Source organism: Mesoplodon bidens (assembly GCF_964165515.1).
Source record: "Mesoplodon bidens genome assembly, chromosome: 2".
NCBI classification, from domain to species: domain Eukaryota; kingdom Metazoa; phylum Chordata; class Mammalia; order Artiodactyla; family Ziphiidae; genus Mesoplodon; species Mesoplodon bidens.
This window is the reverse complement of record NC_138177.1, coordinates 185,746,125-185,765,471: the sequence shown is the minus strand read 5'-3', so window position 1 is coordinate 185,765,471 and position 19,347 is coordinate 185,746,125. Positions and strand designations below refer to the sequence as shown.

General features: G+C 58.6%; 1 protein-coding gene across 1 annotated transcript in view; it reads right to left on the bottom strand.

Moving 5' to 3' along the window:
- The window catches only part of MMEL1 (membrane metalloendopeptidase like 1), a gene marked incomplete at both ends in the record, with an annotated part of 42,976 nt that overhangs the window by 1,439 nt on the left and 22,190 nt on the right, over nucleotides 1-19,347 (bottom strand). The window contains 21 exon segments of the mRNA XM_081215971.1: nucleotides 69-202; nucleotides 676-795; nucleotides 1,004-1,062; nucleotides 1,338-1,441; nucleotides 1,812-1,895; nucleotides 2,322-2,420; nucleotides 2,823-2,951; nucleotides 4,291-4,384; nucleotides 4,741-4,877; nucleotides 8,950-9,039; nucleotides 9,122-9,223; nucleotides 9,227-9,256; nucleotides 10,674-10,739; nucleotides 11,552-11,670; nucleotides 12,039-12,134; nucleotides 14,837-14,862; nucleotides 14,864-14,915; nucleotides 15,096-15,189; nucleotides 15,193-15,257; nucleotides 16,258-16,317; nucleotides 17,019-17,096. Of these exon segments, the coding sequence (XP_081072097.1) occupies nucleotides 69-202; nucleotides 676-795; nucleotides 1,004-1,062; nucleotides 1,338-1,441; nucleotides 1,812-1,895; nucleotides 2,322-2,420; nucleotides 2,823-2,951; nucleotides 4,291-4,384; nucleotides 4,741-4,877; nucleotides 8,950-9,039; nucleotides 9,122-9,223; nucleotides 9,227-9,256; nucleotides 10,674-10,739; nucleotides 11,552-11,670; nucleotides 12,039-12,134; nucleotides 14,837-14,862; nucleotides 14,864-14,915; nucleotides 15,096-15,189; nucleotides 15,193-15,257; nucleotides 16,258-16,317; nucleotides 17,019-17,096 (1,838 nt within the window).

Below are 19,347 nucleotides of genomic sequence, written 5' to 3'. Positions count from 1 at the left end.
GCCCAGGCTCCCCCCCTCTGCCCTCCCCCAGGCCAGGGCTGCGGTGTGTCCGGGCGGTGGCCACTCACATTCTGGTCGTCGACCAGGTCCCAGGAGTAGTTGCCATACTGGTAGACCATGCACTCCGACTGCTTGCAGAAGTGCTGGGCCAAGAAGTCACTCCACCAGTCCATCATGTTCCTGTTCTTGTCGAAGTTCCGGCCTGGACGGGGGCGGGGGGCTGCCCACGAGGCCCGGCCTGCCCAGCGCCAGCCTCTCCCCGACGTCCTCCTGGGAACCCCAGTGTCTAGAGCTCATATGAGCAGAGAATGGGACCCCTGTCACGGGGCTGCTCAGGCCCTGGGGGACGGAAGGCTTCAGTGGTGTCCATGCCATCCCCAAGGTCAGGGCCTGGGGTCTTGGGTCAGAGGACCCCAGAGGCACTGTGGACTAAGGACCCTTGCTGTGGCGTCCACACTCTCTAAACCCCAGGGGAGGGCAGCACTGGACCCTGGGGACATGGGGCTGCCCTCAGAGGGTTTCGGTGGTCTAGCCCTATGGGAAAGCCAGCCTCACTGGGTGGCAGCTGGAGGCCCCTGGAACCAGGCAGGAACCAGGCAGGGGGCCCCCGCGCAGTGGCGGGAGGGATGTGTTTGTGACTGGAGGTGCAGCTCTGACCTCCAGGCAGCCCCGTACCGTTGTCATCAAAGCCATGGGTGATCTCGTGCCCAATCACCATCCCGATGCCCCCAAAGTTCAAGGCCTGTGGCTGCTCCTTGCTAAAGAAAGGGGGCTGGAGGATCCCGGCAGGAAACACTGTGGTGAGGAGGCGGTGGGGGACGGAATAAGCTGTGGGTGAGCACACCTGTGTGCCAGGCTCGGGGTGGGCACACCTAGGTGTCCTGTCATTTAACCTCACAGCCGGGGAGGTAAAGGTTATGATGCCCTGCCCCATTTTACGGAGCAGAAAACCTAGGCTCTGAAGGCAAGAGGGCAGGGCTCATGGGGGGCGGGGTGGACACACCAATCTGGTTTCGGTTTGGGGAGTAGAACGCATTCACCACGGCGGCCCCGATGATCCAGCTGTGACAAGTGGGTCATTCAGAGCCCAGGTCTCCTGGGCCTGCCCTCCAGGTCCCCCCACTCGGCTGACCAGAGCCCACCCTGACCCATGCACAGCGGTCATGCCACGAGGCCAGCACGGCCAATGGCCAGGGCAGGGTCTAGGCCAATCCAAAGCCCTGGCTTCTCCCTGGGACCCCACAAGCAGAGGGCGGGTGCAGGGGGGCTCTGAGTCAGACCCACCGCCCTCCCCCGCTGGCCCATTTCCCCCCCTCCCCCATGCCATCCCCACTCACGGGTTTTGGTCCACCTTCTCCCGAAGCTTCTTGAGGCTCCGCTGGGCGTCAGCCTTGAGATTCTGCAGTCCATTCTCAAAGTACAGGTGCTCCGAGAATTTCAGCTACAGGAGACGGGTGGGCATGCGTGCGGGGTCCTCAAGGGGCCTGGGGGTCAGGGAGGTCACGGGCGGATGGGGACTGGCCTCAGGACTCGCCGGGAGTCCCAAATGTGGCCCACAGGCTCTGGATGCAGGTGGACTAGGGCCCAACCCTGGCTCTGTGCATTTACTGGGCAAGATCCAAGTCCCTCCCAGCCATGGTTTCCCCACCTGTAATGGAAGGTGATGGTAGAGCCCCAGCGTGTGGCCAGGTGGCTGCGTCATGGACGGAATCCACCCCCGGTAGTTGAGGGCCTAAGGTCCTTGGGGGCTGGCTCAGGGGCGGGTTGGGTTGGGGCCAGGGGACAGGTGGGGCTGTCTGGGTGGCACGCACATTGGAATACTCCTCGTCCAGGAGTTTGTTCACCTCCTCCAGGATGTAGTCGGGATACCCAATCTGCTCCCGGATGCTCATGGCCTAGGGAGGAGATGGGGGCCGGTCCCTGCCCGCCCCACTGTGGGCATCCTGGCTTTGCCCCCGCCATGTGGGTAAGGGGCTTAGGGACTCGCCCTCCTTGCAGGCTGTGGGGCGGCTAATGGGGACAGAACGTGGAAGCACTCGACCAGAGACCAACCTTCGCACCCGGCCGCCAGCCAGGGGTCTGGGGTCGGGCCGGGCAGAGCTGCTTGGCCGCTGTCTGTCACACTAGCCCAGAGGGGGTCCTGCTCCCTGTGGCCGTGGCCGCCCCCACCCATTGCTGGGGGGCCTCGCCTCTGCCCACAGCCCCTCCCTAAGCGAGCCCCCCACCCCCCAGGCTCACTGTCCTCCTCTCTGAGGAAGGGGTGGCGATGATTACCCTGTGCCCCTCGCGCTGGGGCCACCCTCTCCCAGCCTCCTGCCCACCTTCTCCTGGGCCTTCTCCTTGGATGACTCATCCATCCAGCTCAGCTCGTCCAGGGTCTCCACGAACACTGCCCGCAGCTTGTCGACGAGCTCTCCGACCTGGGGGGAATGCATGATCCTGGTGCCTGGCTGATTGGCGTTGGGGTCTCTGCAGGGGGCCGCTCCAAACGTGGTGGGGGGTTGGGGGCGGGATCTGACCCCCTGGGACAGGGTCCCCACGGCAGCACTTTGTCCTGGGTGGGCCTAGGGCCTGCCAGGCCCTGGACTCAACACCTCGTAGAACTTGTCCCCTTCCCAGGCAGGCCCGCAGGACTGGGGGTCGGGGCCAATAGCTGTTGGGGGCCAGAGGCCTGGGGCGGGCAAGGCTCCCCTGCATCCAGCTGTGTGATGGGGTGCCTGGCAACGTGCTCCCCGGTACCGCTGAGCACACAGGCGCTGCTGGGGTGAGAGGTGCCACGGGCTGGTGTCCCCTGGCCCAGGGCGGGGTCGCCGGGCACGCACCACATTCTTGCTGTCCCCAGGGAAGCCCTCCTTGATGTAGAGTGAGCCCATGACACTCTCCATGTTGCTGTTGACGTAGCTGACGCACTCCTGCCAGCGCACCTCCTCCACCATTGTGCCGTACAGCGCCTGGCACGTTTCATTTCACCACGTTTGCCAACGTCTGCTTCCCTGGCCTTGGCCCCAGCGTGCCCAGGGGCCAGTGGGGGACCTTGGTGAACTCAAACACTCCCTTTGAACACCGCCCCTGGTGTGGGAGGACCGAGTGTGCAGTTTGGAGGGCTGGGCTCCTGTCCCAGGCGGACCCCGAGGTGCGGGTGCCCTGCCCGGCCCCGAGTTCCTCCTTGTCCCTTGTCCCTGCCACCCTGGCCTGGCTGTCTGGCCGACTCTACTCTCAAGGACTCCAGCCCTACCCCAAAGCACAGGCTGGGGTTGACCTTGGGGGCCTTGTCTAGCTCAGCCGTGAGCCGCCAGCTGTCTGGGCCCTGGTTTTCCCGTCTCCAAAATGGCGATGAGAACGTCTGCCCATCTGTCCCTGGGGACACAGGGCACAGGATGGAAATGTGTCCCCCGTCAGATTTCTGGCCCCAAATCTTGGCCACCTCGGAGCTCTGCCCAGCATCTGGCCACACGTTCCGGGGCTATGGGGTTTCCTGCCTCTTAGGAAGTCAGTGTGAGTCATTCTCTGTCCTCTGAGCTCTGGGATTCAGCTCCCTTCTCCACGCTTGTCTCGTAGTGTCCTCAGCCCAAGACGGCAAAGCAGGAGGTCTGATTGCCACAACCTGTTCTGCTCCCATCTCCCCGATCGGGGCCAGACCTCTGCCTGCCCCATGTCCCTGGCGAAGAACTTCAGAGGCCCCCGACTCCCCGGTTCCTCATCCCCTCATCCAACCTCAACTGCCTGTTGTCAGCGCCTCCATCTAGTGCCGATGCCCTGGTCCACGTCCCCCCGCCCCCCCGCCGATGATGGCACCTGCCTTCACTTGGCCTGTGCCCCCGCAGCAGCCAGAATGACCACGCCAGGCGGGACATCGGCCTGTGGTTCCCACTCTTAACACCCCAGTGGCTCTCAGTGCACGTGGGATCCGTATGTTGCTCTGGCCCATGGTTGCCTCCCCCTCCTCCCCGACCTCGTCTCCTTCCTTCCCCCATGTGACCCCGGGGTCCCTGCCCCAGGCCCTCTGCACTAGCTGTTTCTGCTCCTGGGAGTCTGGCCTGGGTCATTCATGCCTTGAGGTCTCCATGGTCACTTTCCCTGCCCTCACCCCCTCCCCTCGCATCCTACTTGCTGGTCTTGAAAGAGCAGATTATACTTTGTCGATGGCTTATTGTTAGGCTGCCCCAAGAGGGTGTGTCTCATGAGCCTGGATCACAGCTCTGATCCCAGGCTGGACCTTGGTGCTTGGCCCACAGCAGGTGGTCAGTGTTATCAAGGCCAGGCTCGGTGCAGGGGCAGGGCATCGCTCACCTTGCGGTAGTTTGTGCGTGCATCCTTGAATCTCTGGCTCAGGCTGCTGATGCGGTCCAGCACCAGGCGCCAGACCAGGTAGTTCTGCATGGTCCTGGGGCAGGAGGCAGAGGGCAACAGATAGAACAGGTGTGCGCTGTTTGCCCAGGGAGAGGGTGTGGTTTATGGGCCCTTGGACAGCAGGCTCCACACCAAACAGAGACTTCAGGGTGGTGGAGAAAATCTCCAAGACGACCCACAGATACATCCTGCCTGCCCCTGGATGACTCAAGGAGGGGTTCGCATCTCTAATGTAAGGTTCCACTGGCCACAAACATTTGACCCCGTCATGTCCCTCGCACCTCAGAGTAATGCTTTACGGGGTCCTTTCCTGAGAGGAGGAGCTGTTGGGGATGAGGAGAGAGCAGGGGAAAGATGCTGACACCTCTTGGGACCTTCCTTGAGCCTCACCTGGATGAGTAGACATCGATGATGTCTTCAAGATTCTGGAGGTAGGGGATGCCATGGACCACCACTTCCTCATCTGGCAGCAGCTCGATTTTGACAGAGGATAGCACAGATTGTATGAAGAGAGTCCAGTTAAATCCCTGGAGAAGGAGGGAGTGAGGAGAAAGAGGGAGAGGTGGAGAGGTAGACACAGTTCTTGGGCATCCAAGAAACCCAGCCCCCTCTAAAGAATATTCAAAAAATAAGAGAGAAGGTGCAGGTAATCAGAATCAGGAAAAAGGTGGATGACACTACTACAGAGCCTACAAACAGTGAAGAGAGATTATGGCAATATATTGGAAAATTCAAGTGTAATGGAAGAATTCCTGGAAAAACACAACTTAGAAAAAATGAAAGAAGAGATAGAAAATATAGTTTTGTATGTAAAAAACTGGATTATTTAATTTAAAATATTTCCACATAGAAATTTCCAGACTCATCTGGCTTTTCCAGTGGATACTATCTGACATTTAAGGAAGACATACTGCCAATCTTAAACTTTCCAGAGAAGGAAAAAAGAGAAAACTCTTTCAGCTTGATTTATGAGGCCAAAAATAACCTTAATACCAAAATAAGGACATGAAAAGAAAACAATAGGCCAGTCTCATTTATGATAATTGATACAAAAATTCTAAGCAAAATATTAGCAATTGGAATTCATCCATACCTATATAAAATGGATAATGCAACACAGCCAAATTAGATTTACTCAAGGAATACAAGTGTGGTGTAACATTTGAAAATCAAATCAATATAATTCACCATGGTAACTGAATACAGAAGGAAAATCACATGGTAATTTCAATAGATGCAGATAAGGGATATTAAAATGGACTATTCATGAAAAAGACTCAGCAAATCGAAATAGAAGTTCTGTAATCTAATAAAAGGATCTGTACAACAGCAGCAGTGGCAACAAACAAAACCCCACTCTACAGCAAACAAAATTAAATGAAAGCTTGCAAAATGTTGCAAGCTTTTCTTCTGAGATCAGGGGGGAAACAAGATATCTACTGTCATGACCTCAGCATTATGCTGAAAGTCCTAGCCAGTTCAATAAGACAAGAAAAAAATAAAATCAATAAGGATTGAAAAGGGAAGAAATAAAACTTATTTTTTACAAAGGACATGATTCTGTGTCTATAAAATATTAAAGGATAAACTATTAGAACTACTACATGCTTTGAGTAAAATTGCTGTATACAAAGTATTGCTGTATACTAGCAACAAACAATAAGAGAAATTGCAAAATGACACCATTTACAATAATATTAAAAAACCAAGCACCTAGGAACAAATGTAATGAAAGATATGTAAGGCCTTGAAGTAGAAAACTATAAAACTTATTGAGAGAAATGAAAGAAAACATAAATATATGGAAGTAATTATCTGGAAGTTTCATGGATCAGAAGACTCAACCTTGGAAAGATGTGGATCTTCCCCAAATTGATACTTAGATTTCAAGCAATCCCTGTCAAAATCTCAGCAGCATTTTGTGTGTGTGTGTGTGTGTAATTGACTAGCTGACTCTGAGTCTTGTAAGAAAATGCAAAAGATCAAGAATAAACGATTTGAAGAACAGAGTTAGTGGACATCAAAACGTACCACAAAGCTATAGCAATGGAGGCAGTAGGTTCCGGCACATGAATAGACAGAGAGACCAAAGGAACAGACGAGAGTTCAGAGATACACACACAGGTACAAACGCACAGACCCAGACGTGCACACAGGCACAAGTGCACAGAAGGACACTCAGTCTTTAATCAAGTTGGCATACAGCGCAATGGCTAATGGGGGAGTCTTTTCAATAAATGGCGCTAGATCACCTGGACAGCCACAAGGAGCACAGGAAACAATTCCTTCTTCTCACTGTACCTAAAAAATCAACTCAAGGTAGACTGTCGACCTAAACAACCTCGGCAGGCAAAGATTTCTTAAGCAGGACACAATGAACACCAGCCATAGAGACAGGTTCCATCCGTCTCTGATAAATTGGACTATTTTAAGTCCTCCTTAAAAAAAAAGAACCAGTATGAAAGTAAAACAGCAGGCTGCCCACTGGAAAGGACATTTACTACACAGAAACTGACCAAGGGGTCACATCCAATGTATTCAAAGAACTAAAAGTCAGTGAGAAGAAGACAGATATCCCAGTAGTACAGAGGGGCAAGAGACCTGAGCAGACACTTCACAAAAGGGGGCCACCGTTGGCCAGTCAGTGTGAAGTAGTGCTCAGGGAAAGTCAAATCCAACCCAGATGAAATTCCGCAACACATTCATCTGCAACACACCCATAGATGGTCTGAGACGGAAGGAATGAGCACCGCCAAGCATTGGAGGGGTTGTTTCACACCCTCCTGTTGGGGAGTGTAAATCTGTATGATGACTTTCAAATGAACTGCGTCCTAAGACCTGGCCACTTCATCCCTAGGTGGACACCCGGCAGAAACGCTCGCGTGTGTGTGCCAAAAGACATGCATGAGAATGAGCGTAGCGACATCGCTCAGAAAAGTCCAGAACTGGAACTGAGCCAGAGGCCCAGCAAGAGTAGAACAGGAGCACAAACTGCTGTGTGTTCTTAGGATCGATCGTACAGCGATGCGGATGGCTGAGAGGCCGTTGCTGCCCCAGCGACACGAGGTGTAATGACGATGATAAGTAGCCTCACCTACAGAACCTAGAAGAACGCAGCCCGCTGCACGCGTGTGGTGGAAGCCGGGTGGCGGCTGCTTTGGGGAGGAGGGCAGGGAGGGGGCTGTGTGGATGTGCTCACGTGTGGCAATTCTAAGCTCTATAAACGCACTATAGTCCAGACACCCCCAGCCCTGGGTTCCTGCCCGTGGCCACCCCTGCTCCGGGGCGTCTCCACAGCACCTTCTGGCCATCTGTGCCCCCCCTTCCTCTCACTTCCCACGTTTGGTCCACTTGCGAGTCCTGCTGGTTCTCCCTTCCAAGTGGATCCACGAGCCACGCCTCTCGGCACTCCCGCCGCCGCCTGGTCCCGCCTGGGCAGTGCTGCAGCCTCCTGACCGTCTCCCTGCTTCTGGCCCTCAGTCCCTCCCCTGTGTCCTCAGCAGCCAGGTTCTCTTCGCTATGAGTCAAGTCCTGTCCCATCAAAGCCGGTGCCTTCAAAATGGCCCCGGAGGCCCGACACGGTCCACCCTCCCTCCCCGGCCTCAGCTCGCCCCCAGCCACCCCGCAGCCCCGGCCTCAGGACCTTGGCACTCGCTGGTCCTCTGTGCCCCCCTTGCCTGCCCTCTGACACACTCTGCAGGCCACATCTCTTTTTCCCCCACCCAAGCCCTGGGCGGGGGCTGCCTGCTTCGTTCATGGATGGAGTCAGTGCCAGAGCACGGCTGGCCCCTCAAAGTGCCCGCCTGGGAGGGGGCGAGCTGGCGGGCGGTGCGGGGTGGTGTCACAGCAGGCCAGCGCTGGGAGCTGGGAAGGAAGCACGGGGACGACGGGGCCTCCTGGAGCACCAGGTGCAGGACCCCCGGGCAGGGTCCTCCGAGTTCTCCTGTCTTGTTCTGTGGCTCCAGACACTTAAGTGTTCTGGTCACAGGAAGGAGATTCAGGCCCTACCTCTGACGGCAGGCTCTGTCCCCAGCTGCACCCTTCTCCCTCTGACCTGGGCCTTGGTCGCTGCAGTCAGCTGGCGGTGGCTAGAGCCACGTCCGGACCCTCCTTCCACAGGAGGAGGCCCCTCTGACTGCTCAGGACAGGCTGAGTGAGTGCAGGGCCTTGGGGGTGCAGGGCGGAGCTCCCCCTTCCGGGGCTGGGCTGCCCCTCCCCAGCCCAGGCCCCTGAGCCTAAGGCCTGGCCAGCGGGAGGGGAGGGTCCGAGGGTCCGGCCGTGGGGCCCTCTGTCGGGGGCAGAGCTGTGCTGGGGCCCCGAGCCAGGCCTGGGGATAGGAAGCCCCAGGTGGGGGGCCTGCCCGACTCAGGCAGGTGAGTCAGCAGCCCCTCGCAGGCCACTCTCCCACTCAGAAGACCTGGGACGTCGCAGCAGGCACCTCACAGGCGGGTGGCCCCGCATCCCCAGGCAGCCAACTGACACCTGCCGTCCTCGTGTGGATGTGTCCCTGTTTGGGTGACTGGTCCCGTGGGCCCTGCTTGGGGTGGGCATATTTGAGGCTTAGGGGAGAGAGGCGGGGCGGGTACGGCTGGGGCTCACCTTCAGACCGAACTTGTTCTGGAGATGCTCCAGGTCCATCCTGTGGTACAGGGCGGTGACGTCGTGCCGCTCCTCCCAGGCGGCCGTGGCCTGCAGCGGGGCAGGTGGTCACGGGGGCGGGGCAGCTGGCCTGATCCCCCCAACCCCATCCGCCCCCGGTCCGCGGCCTCATGTTGGCCAGCTGCGTCTCCAGCTCTAGCACCTGGACCATGTCCTCCCGCACCAGGTCGCTGTTCTGGGGGAGGTTCATGTCCACCCGAAGCATTGTGGCCACCTACACTATGAACTGCAGGTAGGCTTCCTGTACCTGAGCCAAAGGGTGCAGGACACAGTCTGGCGACCTCGGCCACCTTGGCCCCCATGGAGCTCTCTGTGGGGGTGGGGTGGGCATATGCCACAAAGCAGCCCTCGGGATGCCCATCGGCTTGGGGGTTCCAGACGGCCCACGCCTCCCAGACCAGGGGCCCTCGGCGCTGGGATTCATGCTGCTGGCAAGCCGGCGGGTGGGAGGCCGTGAGCCCCGTGGGTGGACGGCGCCTGCTCCCCAGACCTGCTGGATGGGCTGCTCTCTGACCCACAGCCAGACGCTCAGTGCTGGGTTCCCTGCTGCATCCCTTCTCTGTGCGACCCCGTGCCTGAGCAGCTCGCACAGGACCAGAGGCCTATTCAAGCGGACTGCATGGCTGCCTATAAAGTGCGGGGCACACAGTAGGTGCTAGTAAAGGCCCAGAGCCATCGGGCGCCAGGGTTCAGGCGGGCTGCCCTAGCCGGGCTTGCCTAGGCTGGGCGTCAGGAGCTGGGTCCTGAGGCTGTGTGTCCCTCCTGGACCCGCCTTCTTGGGGCCTGCCTGGGGGGGGTGGTTTCCTCGTTTGCAAGCAGGGACCACAGAGGCCACGTCTTCCCAGTTACTTGGCATCAGGCTGGGCTGATGCCGCCAGGCCGGTCTTGGCCAGCAGCTTCTGGGTCTGATCCATGGCTGCAAGTCGTGAGCCCTTCCAGGGGCCCCAGTTCCTGCTGCTCTGAGTTGGGTTCCTTGGGCTGTTCTCCCAGCCCCATTGCCCACTTCACGGCTCCTTCTTTTGGCCACACTTGTCTTTTCTCTTGGCTGGACCCTCCTGGCCTAGCTCACAGCCCACCTCCTCCATGAGGCCCACCACACTGCTTCCAGGCCGTGGGATATGTCACCTCCTGTCTTTCAGTCTGCTCCCCGGCCTTCCCCCCCGACTCCCCCTTCCACACCCCCTGTCCCTGTCCCGCGTGCCTTGATGCTGTTTGGTTCCCCATCTCTCTTCTCCTGGGTGCAGGAGGAGGGTGGCTCAGGGAGCAGGCAGGGCCCGGGTGGCCTGCATTCAGATCTCTACAGGCCATGTGCAGTGAGCCGGCAGTGTGGACCGCAGTCCTGCCCTGGCGAGATGGGGATGGCAGGGTGTGTCCCTCAGGGCTGCAGGGCTGAGCGGATTCCCGAGCCTGCCTCTGGGGGTTCAGGGACACCCCTACGATGGTGACAAAGGCAGGGGCCCACGCCTGCGTGTCCAGCCCTCAGCACCGGGCTTGACCATGCAAGTGCCCACAAAGGCTAGCTGTGGGGTTAGTGTCGAGGGGACACACAGGGAGCTGGCCACAGGTGGGCCCTGGAGTGATGGGTGGAGGGTGCCCAGAGTGGAAGGGGCCGGCGGGAAAACGCCAGGTGGGGCAGGTCCAGCGTCGGGCTGCCCCTGACTCACCTTCTGGTCGCTGCCCTCATTGAAGTAGTGCTCTCGGGACGGCATGCCCAAGGTTGGCTGGTTTATCTGGGGACAGAGCATGGGAACCTGGGCATGGAGCCGGGACACCCCTAGCCTTGCCGAGGTGGGCCCAGCCCTCTCCCCTCCACCATGCTGTGCCTGGCGGGAATGGGCGCTCCATCTGGAGCGTGTGCAGGTACTGGGCCCCGACCCCTGCTCTGGGGCTGGACTGCAGGTGGGCTGAGGGGTGGCCAGGGGGTGCGGGCCACCCACAGGGCCTTGGACAGCCCCCTTCCCCTACCCCCTCCCGTGTATCCCACACGGGGTCCTCTGTGGCCTATCTGTGGCCAGTGGTGGCTCTTTGAGGTCGGGCTTTCTGTGCTGGTGCCAAAGGCCTGGACGGACCATCCCAAGGACCAGCTCGGCACCTGGGCCGCCCCTCTGGTCAGGACATGGGCGCCAGAAGGCCCAGCAGAAACCCAGACCAGGGCTTCCCTGGTGGCGCAGTGGTTGAGAGTCCGCCTGCTGATGCAGGGGACACGGGTTTGTGCCCCGATCCGGGAAGATCCCACATGCCGCGGAGCGGCTGGGCCCGTGAGCCATGGCCGCTGAGCCTGCGCATCCGGAGCCTGTGCTCTGCAATGGGAGAGGCCACAGCAGTGAGAAGCCCGCGTAACACAAAAAAAAAAAAAAGAAAAAAGAAACCCAGACCATCGGCACAGGTCCCCTGAACTGCAGGTGTGGATGATAGCAGGGCCCTGGGAGCATATGCGGGCCACCCGCCTCCTGTGGTAACAGCTGTCTCCCCGCTGCCCTGCGGAAGCCCCCAGCCAGGCCCACGGGACCCGGCCTACCTGGCCCCCCAGCGCGGCTCGTACGTAGATGATATGCTGGCTGGAGTTCTGCTTGTCGTTCCAGACAAAGAGGTCGATGAGGACCCGCCGGTTGAACTGCGCGTTCATCACAGCCAGCTGCTGCTCCAGCTCCCACCGGGGGTCTGGGGGCCAGCACCCCATGCTGGAGACCTGCCAGGACCTGGGGTCCTAGCCCAGCCCCTCGTCCAACAGGGGATCCCGGAACTATCCCCACAGAGTCCACGGGGATCAACAGGGCCCTGAGAGCAGCGCTGTGCGCCCCCCACCCCCCGAGAACAGGGAGCAGGGCCCACGCTGAGAGCCGGAGCCCGGGTCCTTCCCTAGGGTTCTGGAAGGGATGCCCCTCTGCGGAGTGGAGGGGCCCAGCTGCTGGGAGCCCGCTAGCAGCTGCTGCAAACTCTCCGGCTCGGGCCTGGTAGGTCTCTGTTCCAAGGAGCCCCAGGCCCAGGGCCACCCGCCCATGCGAGGCTGCCACCAGGCCCTGCCTTACCTACGCTCTCGCTCCACTTGTCCATGGCCACTGGCCAGCCTCCTACCACCTCCAGGATGTCCAGCAGGGGCTGCGAGTCTCGCTTTTCTATCTCACCTGAGAGGGGAGGGAGCGGTCGCTCACCGGATGCCCTGGTGGGGAGGTGGGGGGTGGGTGTGACACCCGCCGGCACATGGACCCACGGGGATGCTGATGCCCAGCGTGGAGACTGACCCTCCCGGTGCAGACTCTGCAGCACAGGACACGCAGGGGCCTGGAAAGAGCAGAGACGGGACGCAGGCGGGAAAGGGACCTGGGGTTGATGAAAGCACAGGCGCCACCAGGACAAGGGTGTGGAAGGGGAGGTCCCGAAGCTCAGAGAAGCCCAGGCGGTACTCTGGAAGGCCGGGAACAGGCAGGGGTGGGGGTCCAAGCCGGCGGCTGGGAAGCCCACGTGCCCTCCAGCTCCAGCATCGGGTGGACTGAACTGCTGACAGAGCACGGGGCACAGCTTCCCAGCATGGGGGCGCCCAGGAAGCTTGGGAGAACTTGGCACAAGAACCCGCAAAGGTGGGAATAGAGCTGGCCCACTGCTGACAAGGTGGAGGCTTCAGGGCGGGGAGGGCCTCGCTGGTTGGTCGCTTGACCTGGAGGGGCGGGCTGGGAGGGGAGCGGTCCAGGGGGAGGGGGGCGGCTCCAAGGGTGCCCTGATGGGGGCCGGGGCCTGGGGGACCGAGAAGCAGGGTGTCCCACATGGCTGGTGGGGGCACACTGGTCTTGCTTTTTTGGGTCCTGAGTTGGGAGCAGGGACAAAACCTAGGGAGCTGCCAGTGACGGGTCAGGTCGGCCGTCTCGGGCAGATCATTACAGGAGTTATTGTTTGGCTTCCTGGGCTGGTTCCCGCAGGTGATGGCCTGGCCGCCTGGCTGCAGACCCGGGGTCAGGGTTGTATTTTTATACACGGTCTGGCCGTTGTCCTTTCGTACATTTGGTCTCTCAGGCCAGAAACTCTATACAGGTGGGAACACAGCGCATCTCCTTCACCTGGCAGGTGCTGGCCAGACTGGATCACGTGACCTCCTGTTTCCATGGGGAGGAGAGGAGTGTGCCAGCCCAGGACCCCATGGAGACACCCCGATAATGCTGGGGGCCCTACAAGTCTCGCTATTAGGTATGCCAGAAACAAACCCCGCCCTGCAGGAGACCCCTGGGGAAACAGCCAGCCTCAAACCCTGGTGCCGAGGAGGGGAAGCGGTCCCCCAGAGCAGCCGGAACCACAGGCTGGGTTTGCAGGCCCCCAGGCAGGCGCCTAAGGGAAGACAGGCCGGAGGGGCCCCAAGTGTGTGAATCCTCTTAACAGGAACCAAAGCACTGGGAAACTGCCCCCTACCCCTGCCGCACAACACACACATACACACACACACATGCTCAGACATACACACATACACACAAACTTACACACACATAGACATATATACCCATATACACACATACACACGATAGGTATAATGCCCATATACACATATATATGTACACACATATACACACAAAACACATAAATACACACAGACACACATATACACACATAGACATACACATATACCTACACACACGTATACACACAAACACACATGCCTACACACACAGACATACATATGCATATACACATATATACGTACCCACGTACACATATGCATACACACATGCACATACACATGCACATATAGACACACAGACATAGACATAATACCCATATACACATATATGTACACATACATACAAAAATGCATACACATAGACATACATATACACATGGACACACACACATATACACACACATACAGGCATACAGACATATATATATACCCAAATACACACACATAGACATAATACACATATACGTGTACACACATACACACACATACACACAAACACATACACATATTCCTACACACACGTGCATACACACACACAATAGACATGCGTTTGCATCTACACACACACACACACACACAAACACACACACACGGCAAGATTATCTCTCGATTCTGCCTTCAGTCCGGCTGCTGCACCTTCTACTGGGCCCATCACCGCACCTCCTGGTAAAATCCAGTTTTAGCAAGAACTCTGGGTGGTCATTTTAACCAGAACTCCCCCTGCCCCCTGAATATCTGATCCCTCTCGGTAGCTGACCGGAGTCCTCGCCCCTCACTGTCCCCCAGGTGATGTCTGACTGCCTGGCCTGCCTTCAGCAAGAATCCGGTTAGGTTAGTTTTGCCAGACACACCCCACCCCCCCATGTCTCCTGTTAGCAATCTTCCCTTCACAGAGCCCTCCTGCCCCTCGGATCTAAACCCTCACCTGCCTGCCCTCGCTGTGTTTGGAGTGGAGCCCAGTCTCCTTCCCCTCTTTCTAGACCCCGCTGCAGTGATGCCTGCACCTACTGACATGGCCCTGAAGAGTCTGCCTTTTACCATCTTTACCAAGTGCCCTGAATAATGTTTCCTTCAAACCACATACAGGCGTGCCTGCACACACACACACACACGCGTGTGCGCGTGCATTTTCCCTGGGCCTCCCAGGCAGACTCCTCCTGCCTGGGCACAGTGTGGCTGGCTGGGGTCAGGGTGTGAGCCGGTCCCGGGCAGCTGGCAGTCAGCCTGGACCCCGTAGGGCACCTGGGCCCGGTGCCCAGCCAGGAGGAGTGCACAGCTCCCACCGGCACAGGTCTGGAGGGGCGCCTGCTCCGCCGGGCTCTGTCGCAGGGCCGTGGGGTCCTGGAACCGGGTCCTGGAGGGGCAGCTCCATCAGCCACTCACTCTCGTTCATGCAGGAGTGGTACAGCCTTGGCCTTCTGTACAGCTGGCCGATCCTTGGTGGTAGAATTCTCCAGCACCCCTGTGGGCAGAGGAGAAGCTGGACAGAGGCCTGAGGAGGCTGCTGGGGAAGTCAGGTTAAAGGTGCCCGTGTCCCTGCTGCACTCGGTGGAGGCCTTTATCCCAGGGGACTCCCTCCCTGTCCCCTGTGCCCACTGGCTCGACGGGTTGTCCCCACTCCTTCGGTGGAGGCCGTGCGCACCTTTGAGAATGATCTCCAGCTCATCCTGGAGGATGTCGAAGACGCTGTATCGTGAGTTGGTCTTGGGGATCACGTGGCGCCGCAGCCAGCCCCCTCACGCGTACTGGTAGAAGTCGTCACAGGGTTCCTTGGACGGGTCCATGCTCTGGAGGATCCTGGCGGCTGCTCGTCCCCAGGGGGTGCAGAGGAAGAGGGGAGATCCAGTGTGGACAGCCCGATGGGCTGTTGGGTATTCAATCACGGCCCTGTGCCCTCAGAAGCGTTAGTCACCCCGGGACCTCAGGGAGGTCGGCAGCAGGGCCTCCAGTTCTAAGGACCTCACTCATCAGCCACGTGAGCTTGGACCCCGTGACCTCTCCGATCCTCCACTCACACATCTGCGAATCCAGGATGCCTGTGGTCCCACAGATGGCCAGGTGTTGGCCGAGCCCGCCCGGCTCACAGCCAGTGCTCAGCACTGGCCCTGCCCCTGGAGCCCCCTTACCGGTCAGTGCGTCCGTGGGGGAGGGCGGCTCTCGCCCACCACAGGGGTTTGTCTTCTGTTGGAGCAGATGGGTTTGCTCCCAGAACCCCACGTGGCAGGGACAGTGGGGCCCCCAGGTTCCCGGCAGGATGCTTTCAGCAGAGGTGCCCAGGCTGGACCCCAACCCAGGACCCTCTCTCACCTTCTGTTCCACTTGGCTGGGACCTCGCAGGGGGCAGCACCACAGGAGTCCATCCACTACCCCAACGTGGGCAGAAACACATTTTACACTAGTGTTTCTTCATACCATTTTCACTGTGTTTTATCTGCCAATAATGGCACATGGCGCCCAATTTTAAGACAAATTCCTGGGAGAAAACTTGAGAGTGTGTGTGTTTGTGTGACCTTCTTTCTGTAAGTGCAAAAAAGAGCACCTGGGGTCCCTGTGCCAGCTTCACTGTGGTCACAGGGGCCTCTGCAGCCAGGGGAGCAGCTTCCTGGGGGCAGGGGAGGTGAGACACCCGCAGTAGAGTCCCTGCCCCCAGGCACATCCAGGGTCTGCCCACCAGCCCAATGCCGCGCCTCAAGAGTGTGGTGGCTCCCCGTGGCCTCAAGCAGTGCCTGGCCTGTGCCAGAATCACGGGGGGCCCCGAGCCCCCCGGTAGGGTTGTGGAAGGCTCAGAGGGAAGGGGGGCTTACCTGCCATCATGCAGCCAGGGGTGGTGCAGGTTTCACCGGTGTCCTTGGGCTTTTGGATGTCTGTGGGCAAGGAGCAGTGTGAGCACTTGGCTAGGATGATCGGTGCTGGTGGGGCTGGCGGGGGTGGGCGGGGCACAGGTGGGGTGGGGAGGGATAGGCAGGGTTAAACCTTGGTCACCCCCGCCTCCATGGCGGTCCAGCCTGGGCCCCGAGGGCATCTGCTGGGCAGCCTACTTCCTTCTTGGGTGGCCCAGGCCTGGGGCCTTAAGTGAGGGTAAGCTCATTCTGGCTTGACCCCTGTAGTGACCCGGGAGCCCTTTTACACCCTCTGATCCCCACAGCTGAGGGCTGAAGCTGGCCATTCTGCCCTCCTGCCTGTCGGCCCAGCCAGCGCTCACCCATCAGGTGTCACCTCCTCCAGACAGCCTGCCTGTGCTGCCCCGTCCCTGCACGCCCTTACTCTCTCCCAGCCCCCCACCCCCTCACCCGCTGGTTGTATCAGTGTGCAGCTGCTGAACCTCAGGAGCCGCTCCCTGAAACTGCCGGTTCCCAGGCGCCCAGGAAGCATTCTGCATCCAGCAGGTGCTCACGGCTGCATCCCTGCCACTGCCCTTTCTTCCCACAGGACCCTGGTGCCCTGGGCAGGGGCCCCTGTCCTGCCGCACACCCCAGGCCTGCAGTGGAACCCAGCCTGACCATGCGGCGTGCCATTTCCTAGCACCGCCTTGCTCGGGTCGTGCTGGGAGGGAAGACGGGACTACCTCGGGGTGTTCGCTTTACAACGGTCTTCTCTTCCTTTGAGAAGCAAAGCCGGCTAGTGAAGAGTGGCAGCTGCTTCCCTGGGGAGAAACACAGCACTCAGCGCACTCAGCGCTCCTTCTGCCGCCACCGCTTCCTGGGGGCCTCAGGGCTGACCTGGGGCAGCACAGGCATCCTCCTGCGGAGGGGGGTCCTGGGAGCTCTGGGGATTCCTTGTGTAGGGCTGCGGCCCCTTCCCGCTGTAGTGAGGGCTGGTCATCAGGCAACCAAGACACAGGGGCTCCAGCAGAAATCAAATCTGAGCAGAGGGGGAGGCCCACCGGCCCTGGGACTGCAGCTGCCAGGCCCAGAGGGGTCCTGAGGCAGGACCTCTTCCCCTAAGAAGTGCCCTCTGACATCCTCCTCTACAGCGGGGTCATGGGCCTCACCCAGGCCAGGGTGGGCAGCTCCTGGGGTCTACCAAGACAGGGACGATAGGCCCTTTAAAGGGGAAAGGATGTCCTCTGGGGGGGTCTCTTTCTGACCCACTGGCCTCAGCTCCAGCCCCTCCACCTGGGCAGGCCGCTGAAAGTGCAAAGCCGCCCTCCCTCATTTGTCCACTACGTAGGGGGGCGGGCACTGCCTGGTCAGCATCGGCCTGGAGGGGGTGCAGGAAGGGGGCGTGAGTGCAGGGAAGGGGGTCAGGTCCAGGGAGAGAGCCCACCAGGCCTGGCCACCTTCCCCACCAGGGAGACCCACGGAGAGCTGGGCAGGAGGGAACAGGGCCTCGTCCAGGTCAGGGCCGTGGGCAAGCCTGGGACCCGGTTCAGCCCGGCCCCTGAGACTGCAGAGGGTGTAGGAGGCCCTGAATGTGCTGGGTGTCCCCTGGGGGCCTGGCCATTGGAGGGAGTGTTTATGAGATGTGTGATCTGGGGGGTGGGGGGGTGGGGAGAGGTGTTTCTCCTCCACCTGTTAGTGGCTGCTCTTTCCACCCATCCATTTGTTCATCCATGAATCCAACATTTGCTAATATTATCAACCAGCCCTGGTGCTGGGCTCTGAAGATTCAGATCTGAGTCCCACACGGATCCTGCCCTTAAGGGGCCCCCAGTCCAGTGGAAAAAGAGAAAAGTGATGCATAGATTGAGGCAAACCGTGGACGGTCCCATGGATCAGAAACAGAAATGCAGTGCTCAGTGGGTGCTACGTCTGTCTGCCCCACGGGCATCTGCCGGTCTCAGCAACCCAGGGCCTCTGGACAAGGGCCACGCCCTTGTGGAAGAGTGGTCTAGGCATCTGAGCTCTGGCCAAAGAGATAGTGAGGGAGAAGGGGTCCTTGCTTCTGATTAGGATGCAGAAAGTCTAAGGAGACTGTGGCTACCACCTAACAAGGACAGAAAGCTGGAGAAGAGACATGAGAGCTGAAGACATCAAGAAACCTGAGTGAACCGAATTCCAGAAAGAGCCGAGCCCTCCCAGGACCAGAGGGACCTGTGGCTATTTCACCTGCAACCGGGGCAGGAGGAGGGGCAGGCCTCCTCCAGGAGGGGCATGGAGTGGGGGATTTTTAACAAGCCCTTTGCTCCTGCCCGTGGGCTGGAGGGAGGGATCCGGGTTCCAAGGAGCCCCTGTCACACAAGGCTCTGGTTCCTTCTCTGGGGCGTCCCATAATGCATGGCGGTGATGCAGGTGAAGGCAGGGCCAGGGCAGGAAAGCTGGGAGAAATCCTCCTTCATGAGGAAACAGGCAAATGTGACCCATAACCAAGAAAAAAACCCCCAAAAGAGTTCAAAGTGGATTCATTGGTGACCAGATGTCAGAGTTAGCAGACAAAGTCTTTAAAATCACCATGATAATTAAGATAAAGGGTCTTGTACAAAAGACGGAAAAATATGTAGATAGATGGTGAATTTTATCAGATAAATGGGAACTCTAAAAAAGAACTAAATGGAAATGAAATAGAAAGAGTGAGGAATTCATTTTTTAGGTTTAAAAACACACTGAATACTGCAAAAGAAAGTATTAGTGTCAGCATATATAGGTCAGTATCAGTGATCCAACCTGAAGCACAAAGGAAAAAGATGAAAAAACCGAACGGAGAAAAACATCTAAAAAACACCCAGAGCTGACATGGTAGTTAACAGTGAGAGACTGGGTGATTTCCCCTAAGACTGGGGACAGGCAGCACTGTCCTCTCTCATCTCTCCTATCCAACATCACATGAGAGGTCCTGCTGGTTCAATATGACAAGAAAAGGAAATATAGGTAACACAGACAGGAAAGGAAGTAATAAGACTCTATTTGCAGATGACATGGTCATCTATGTAGAAAATCCCAAAAAATCAAGCAAAA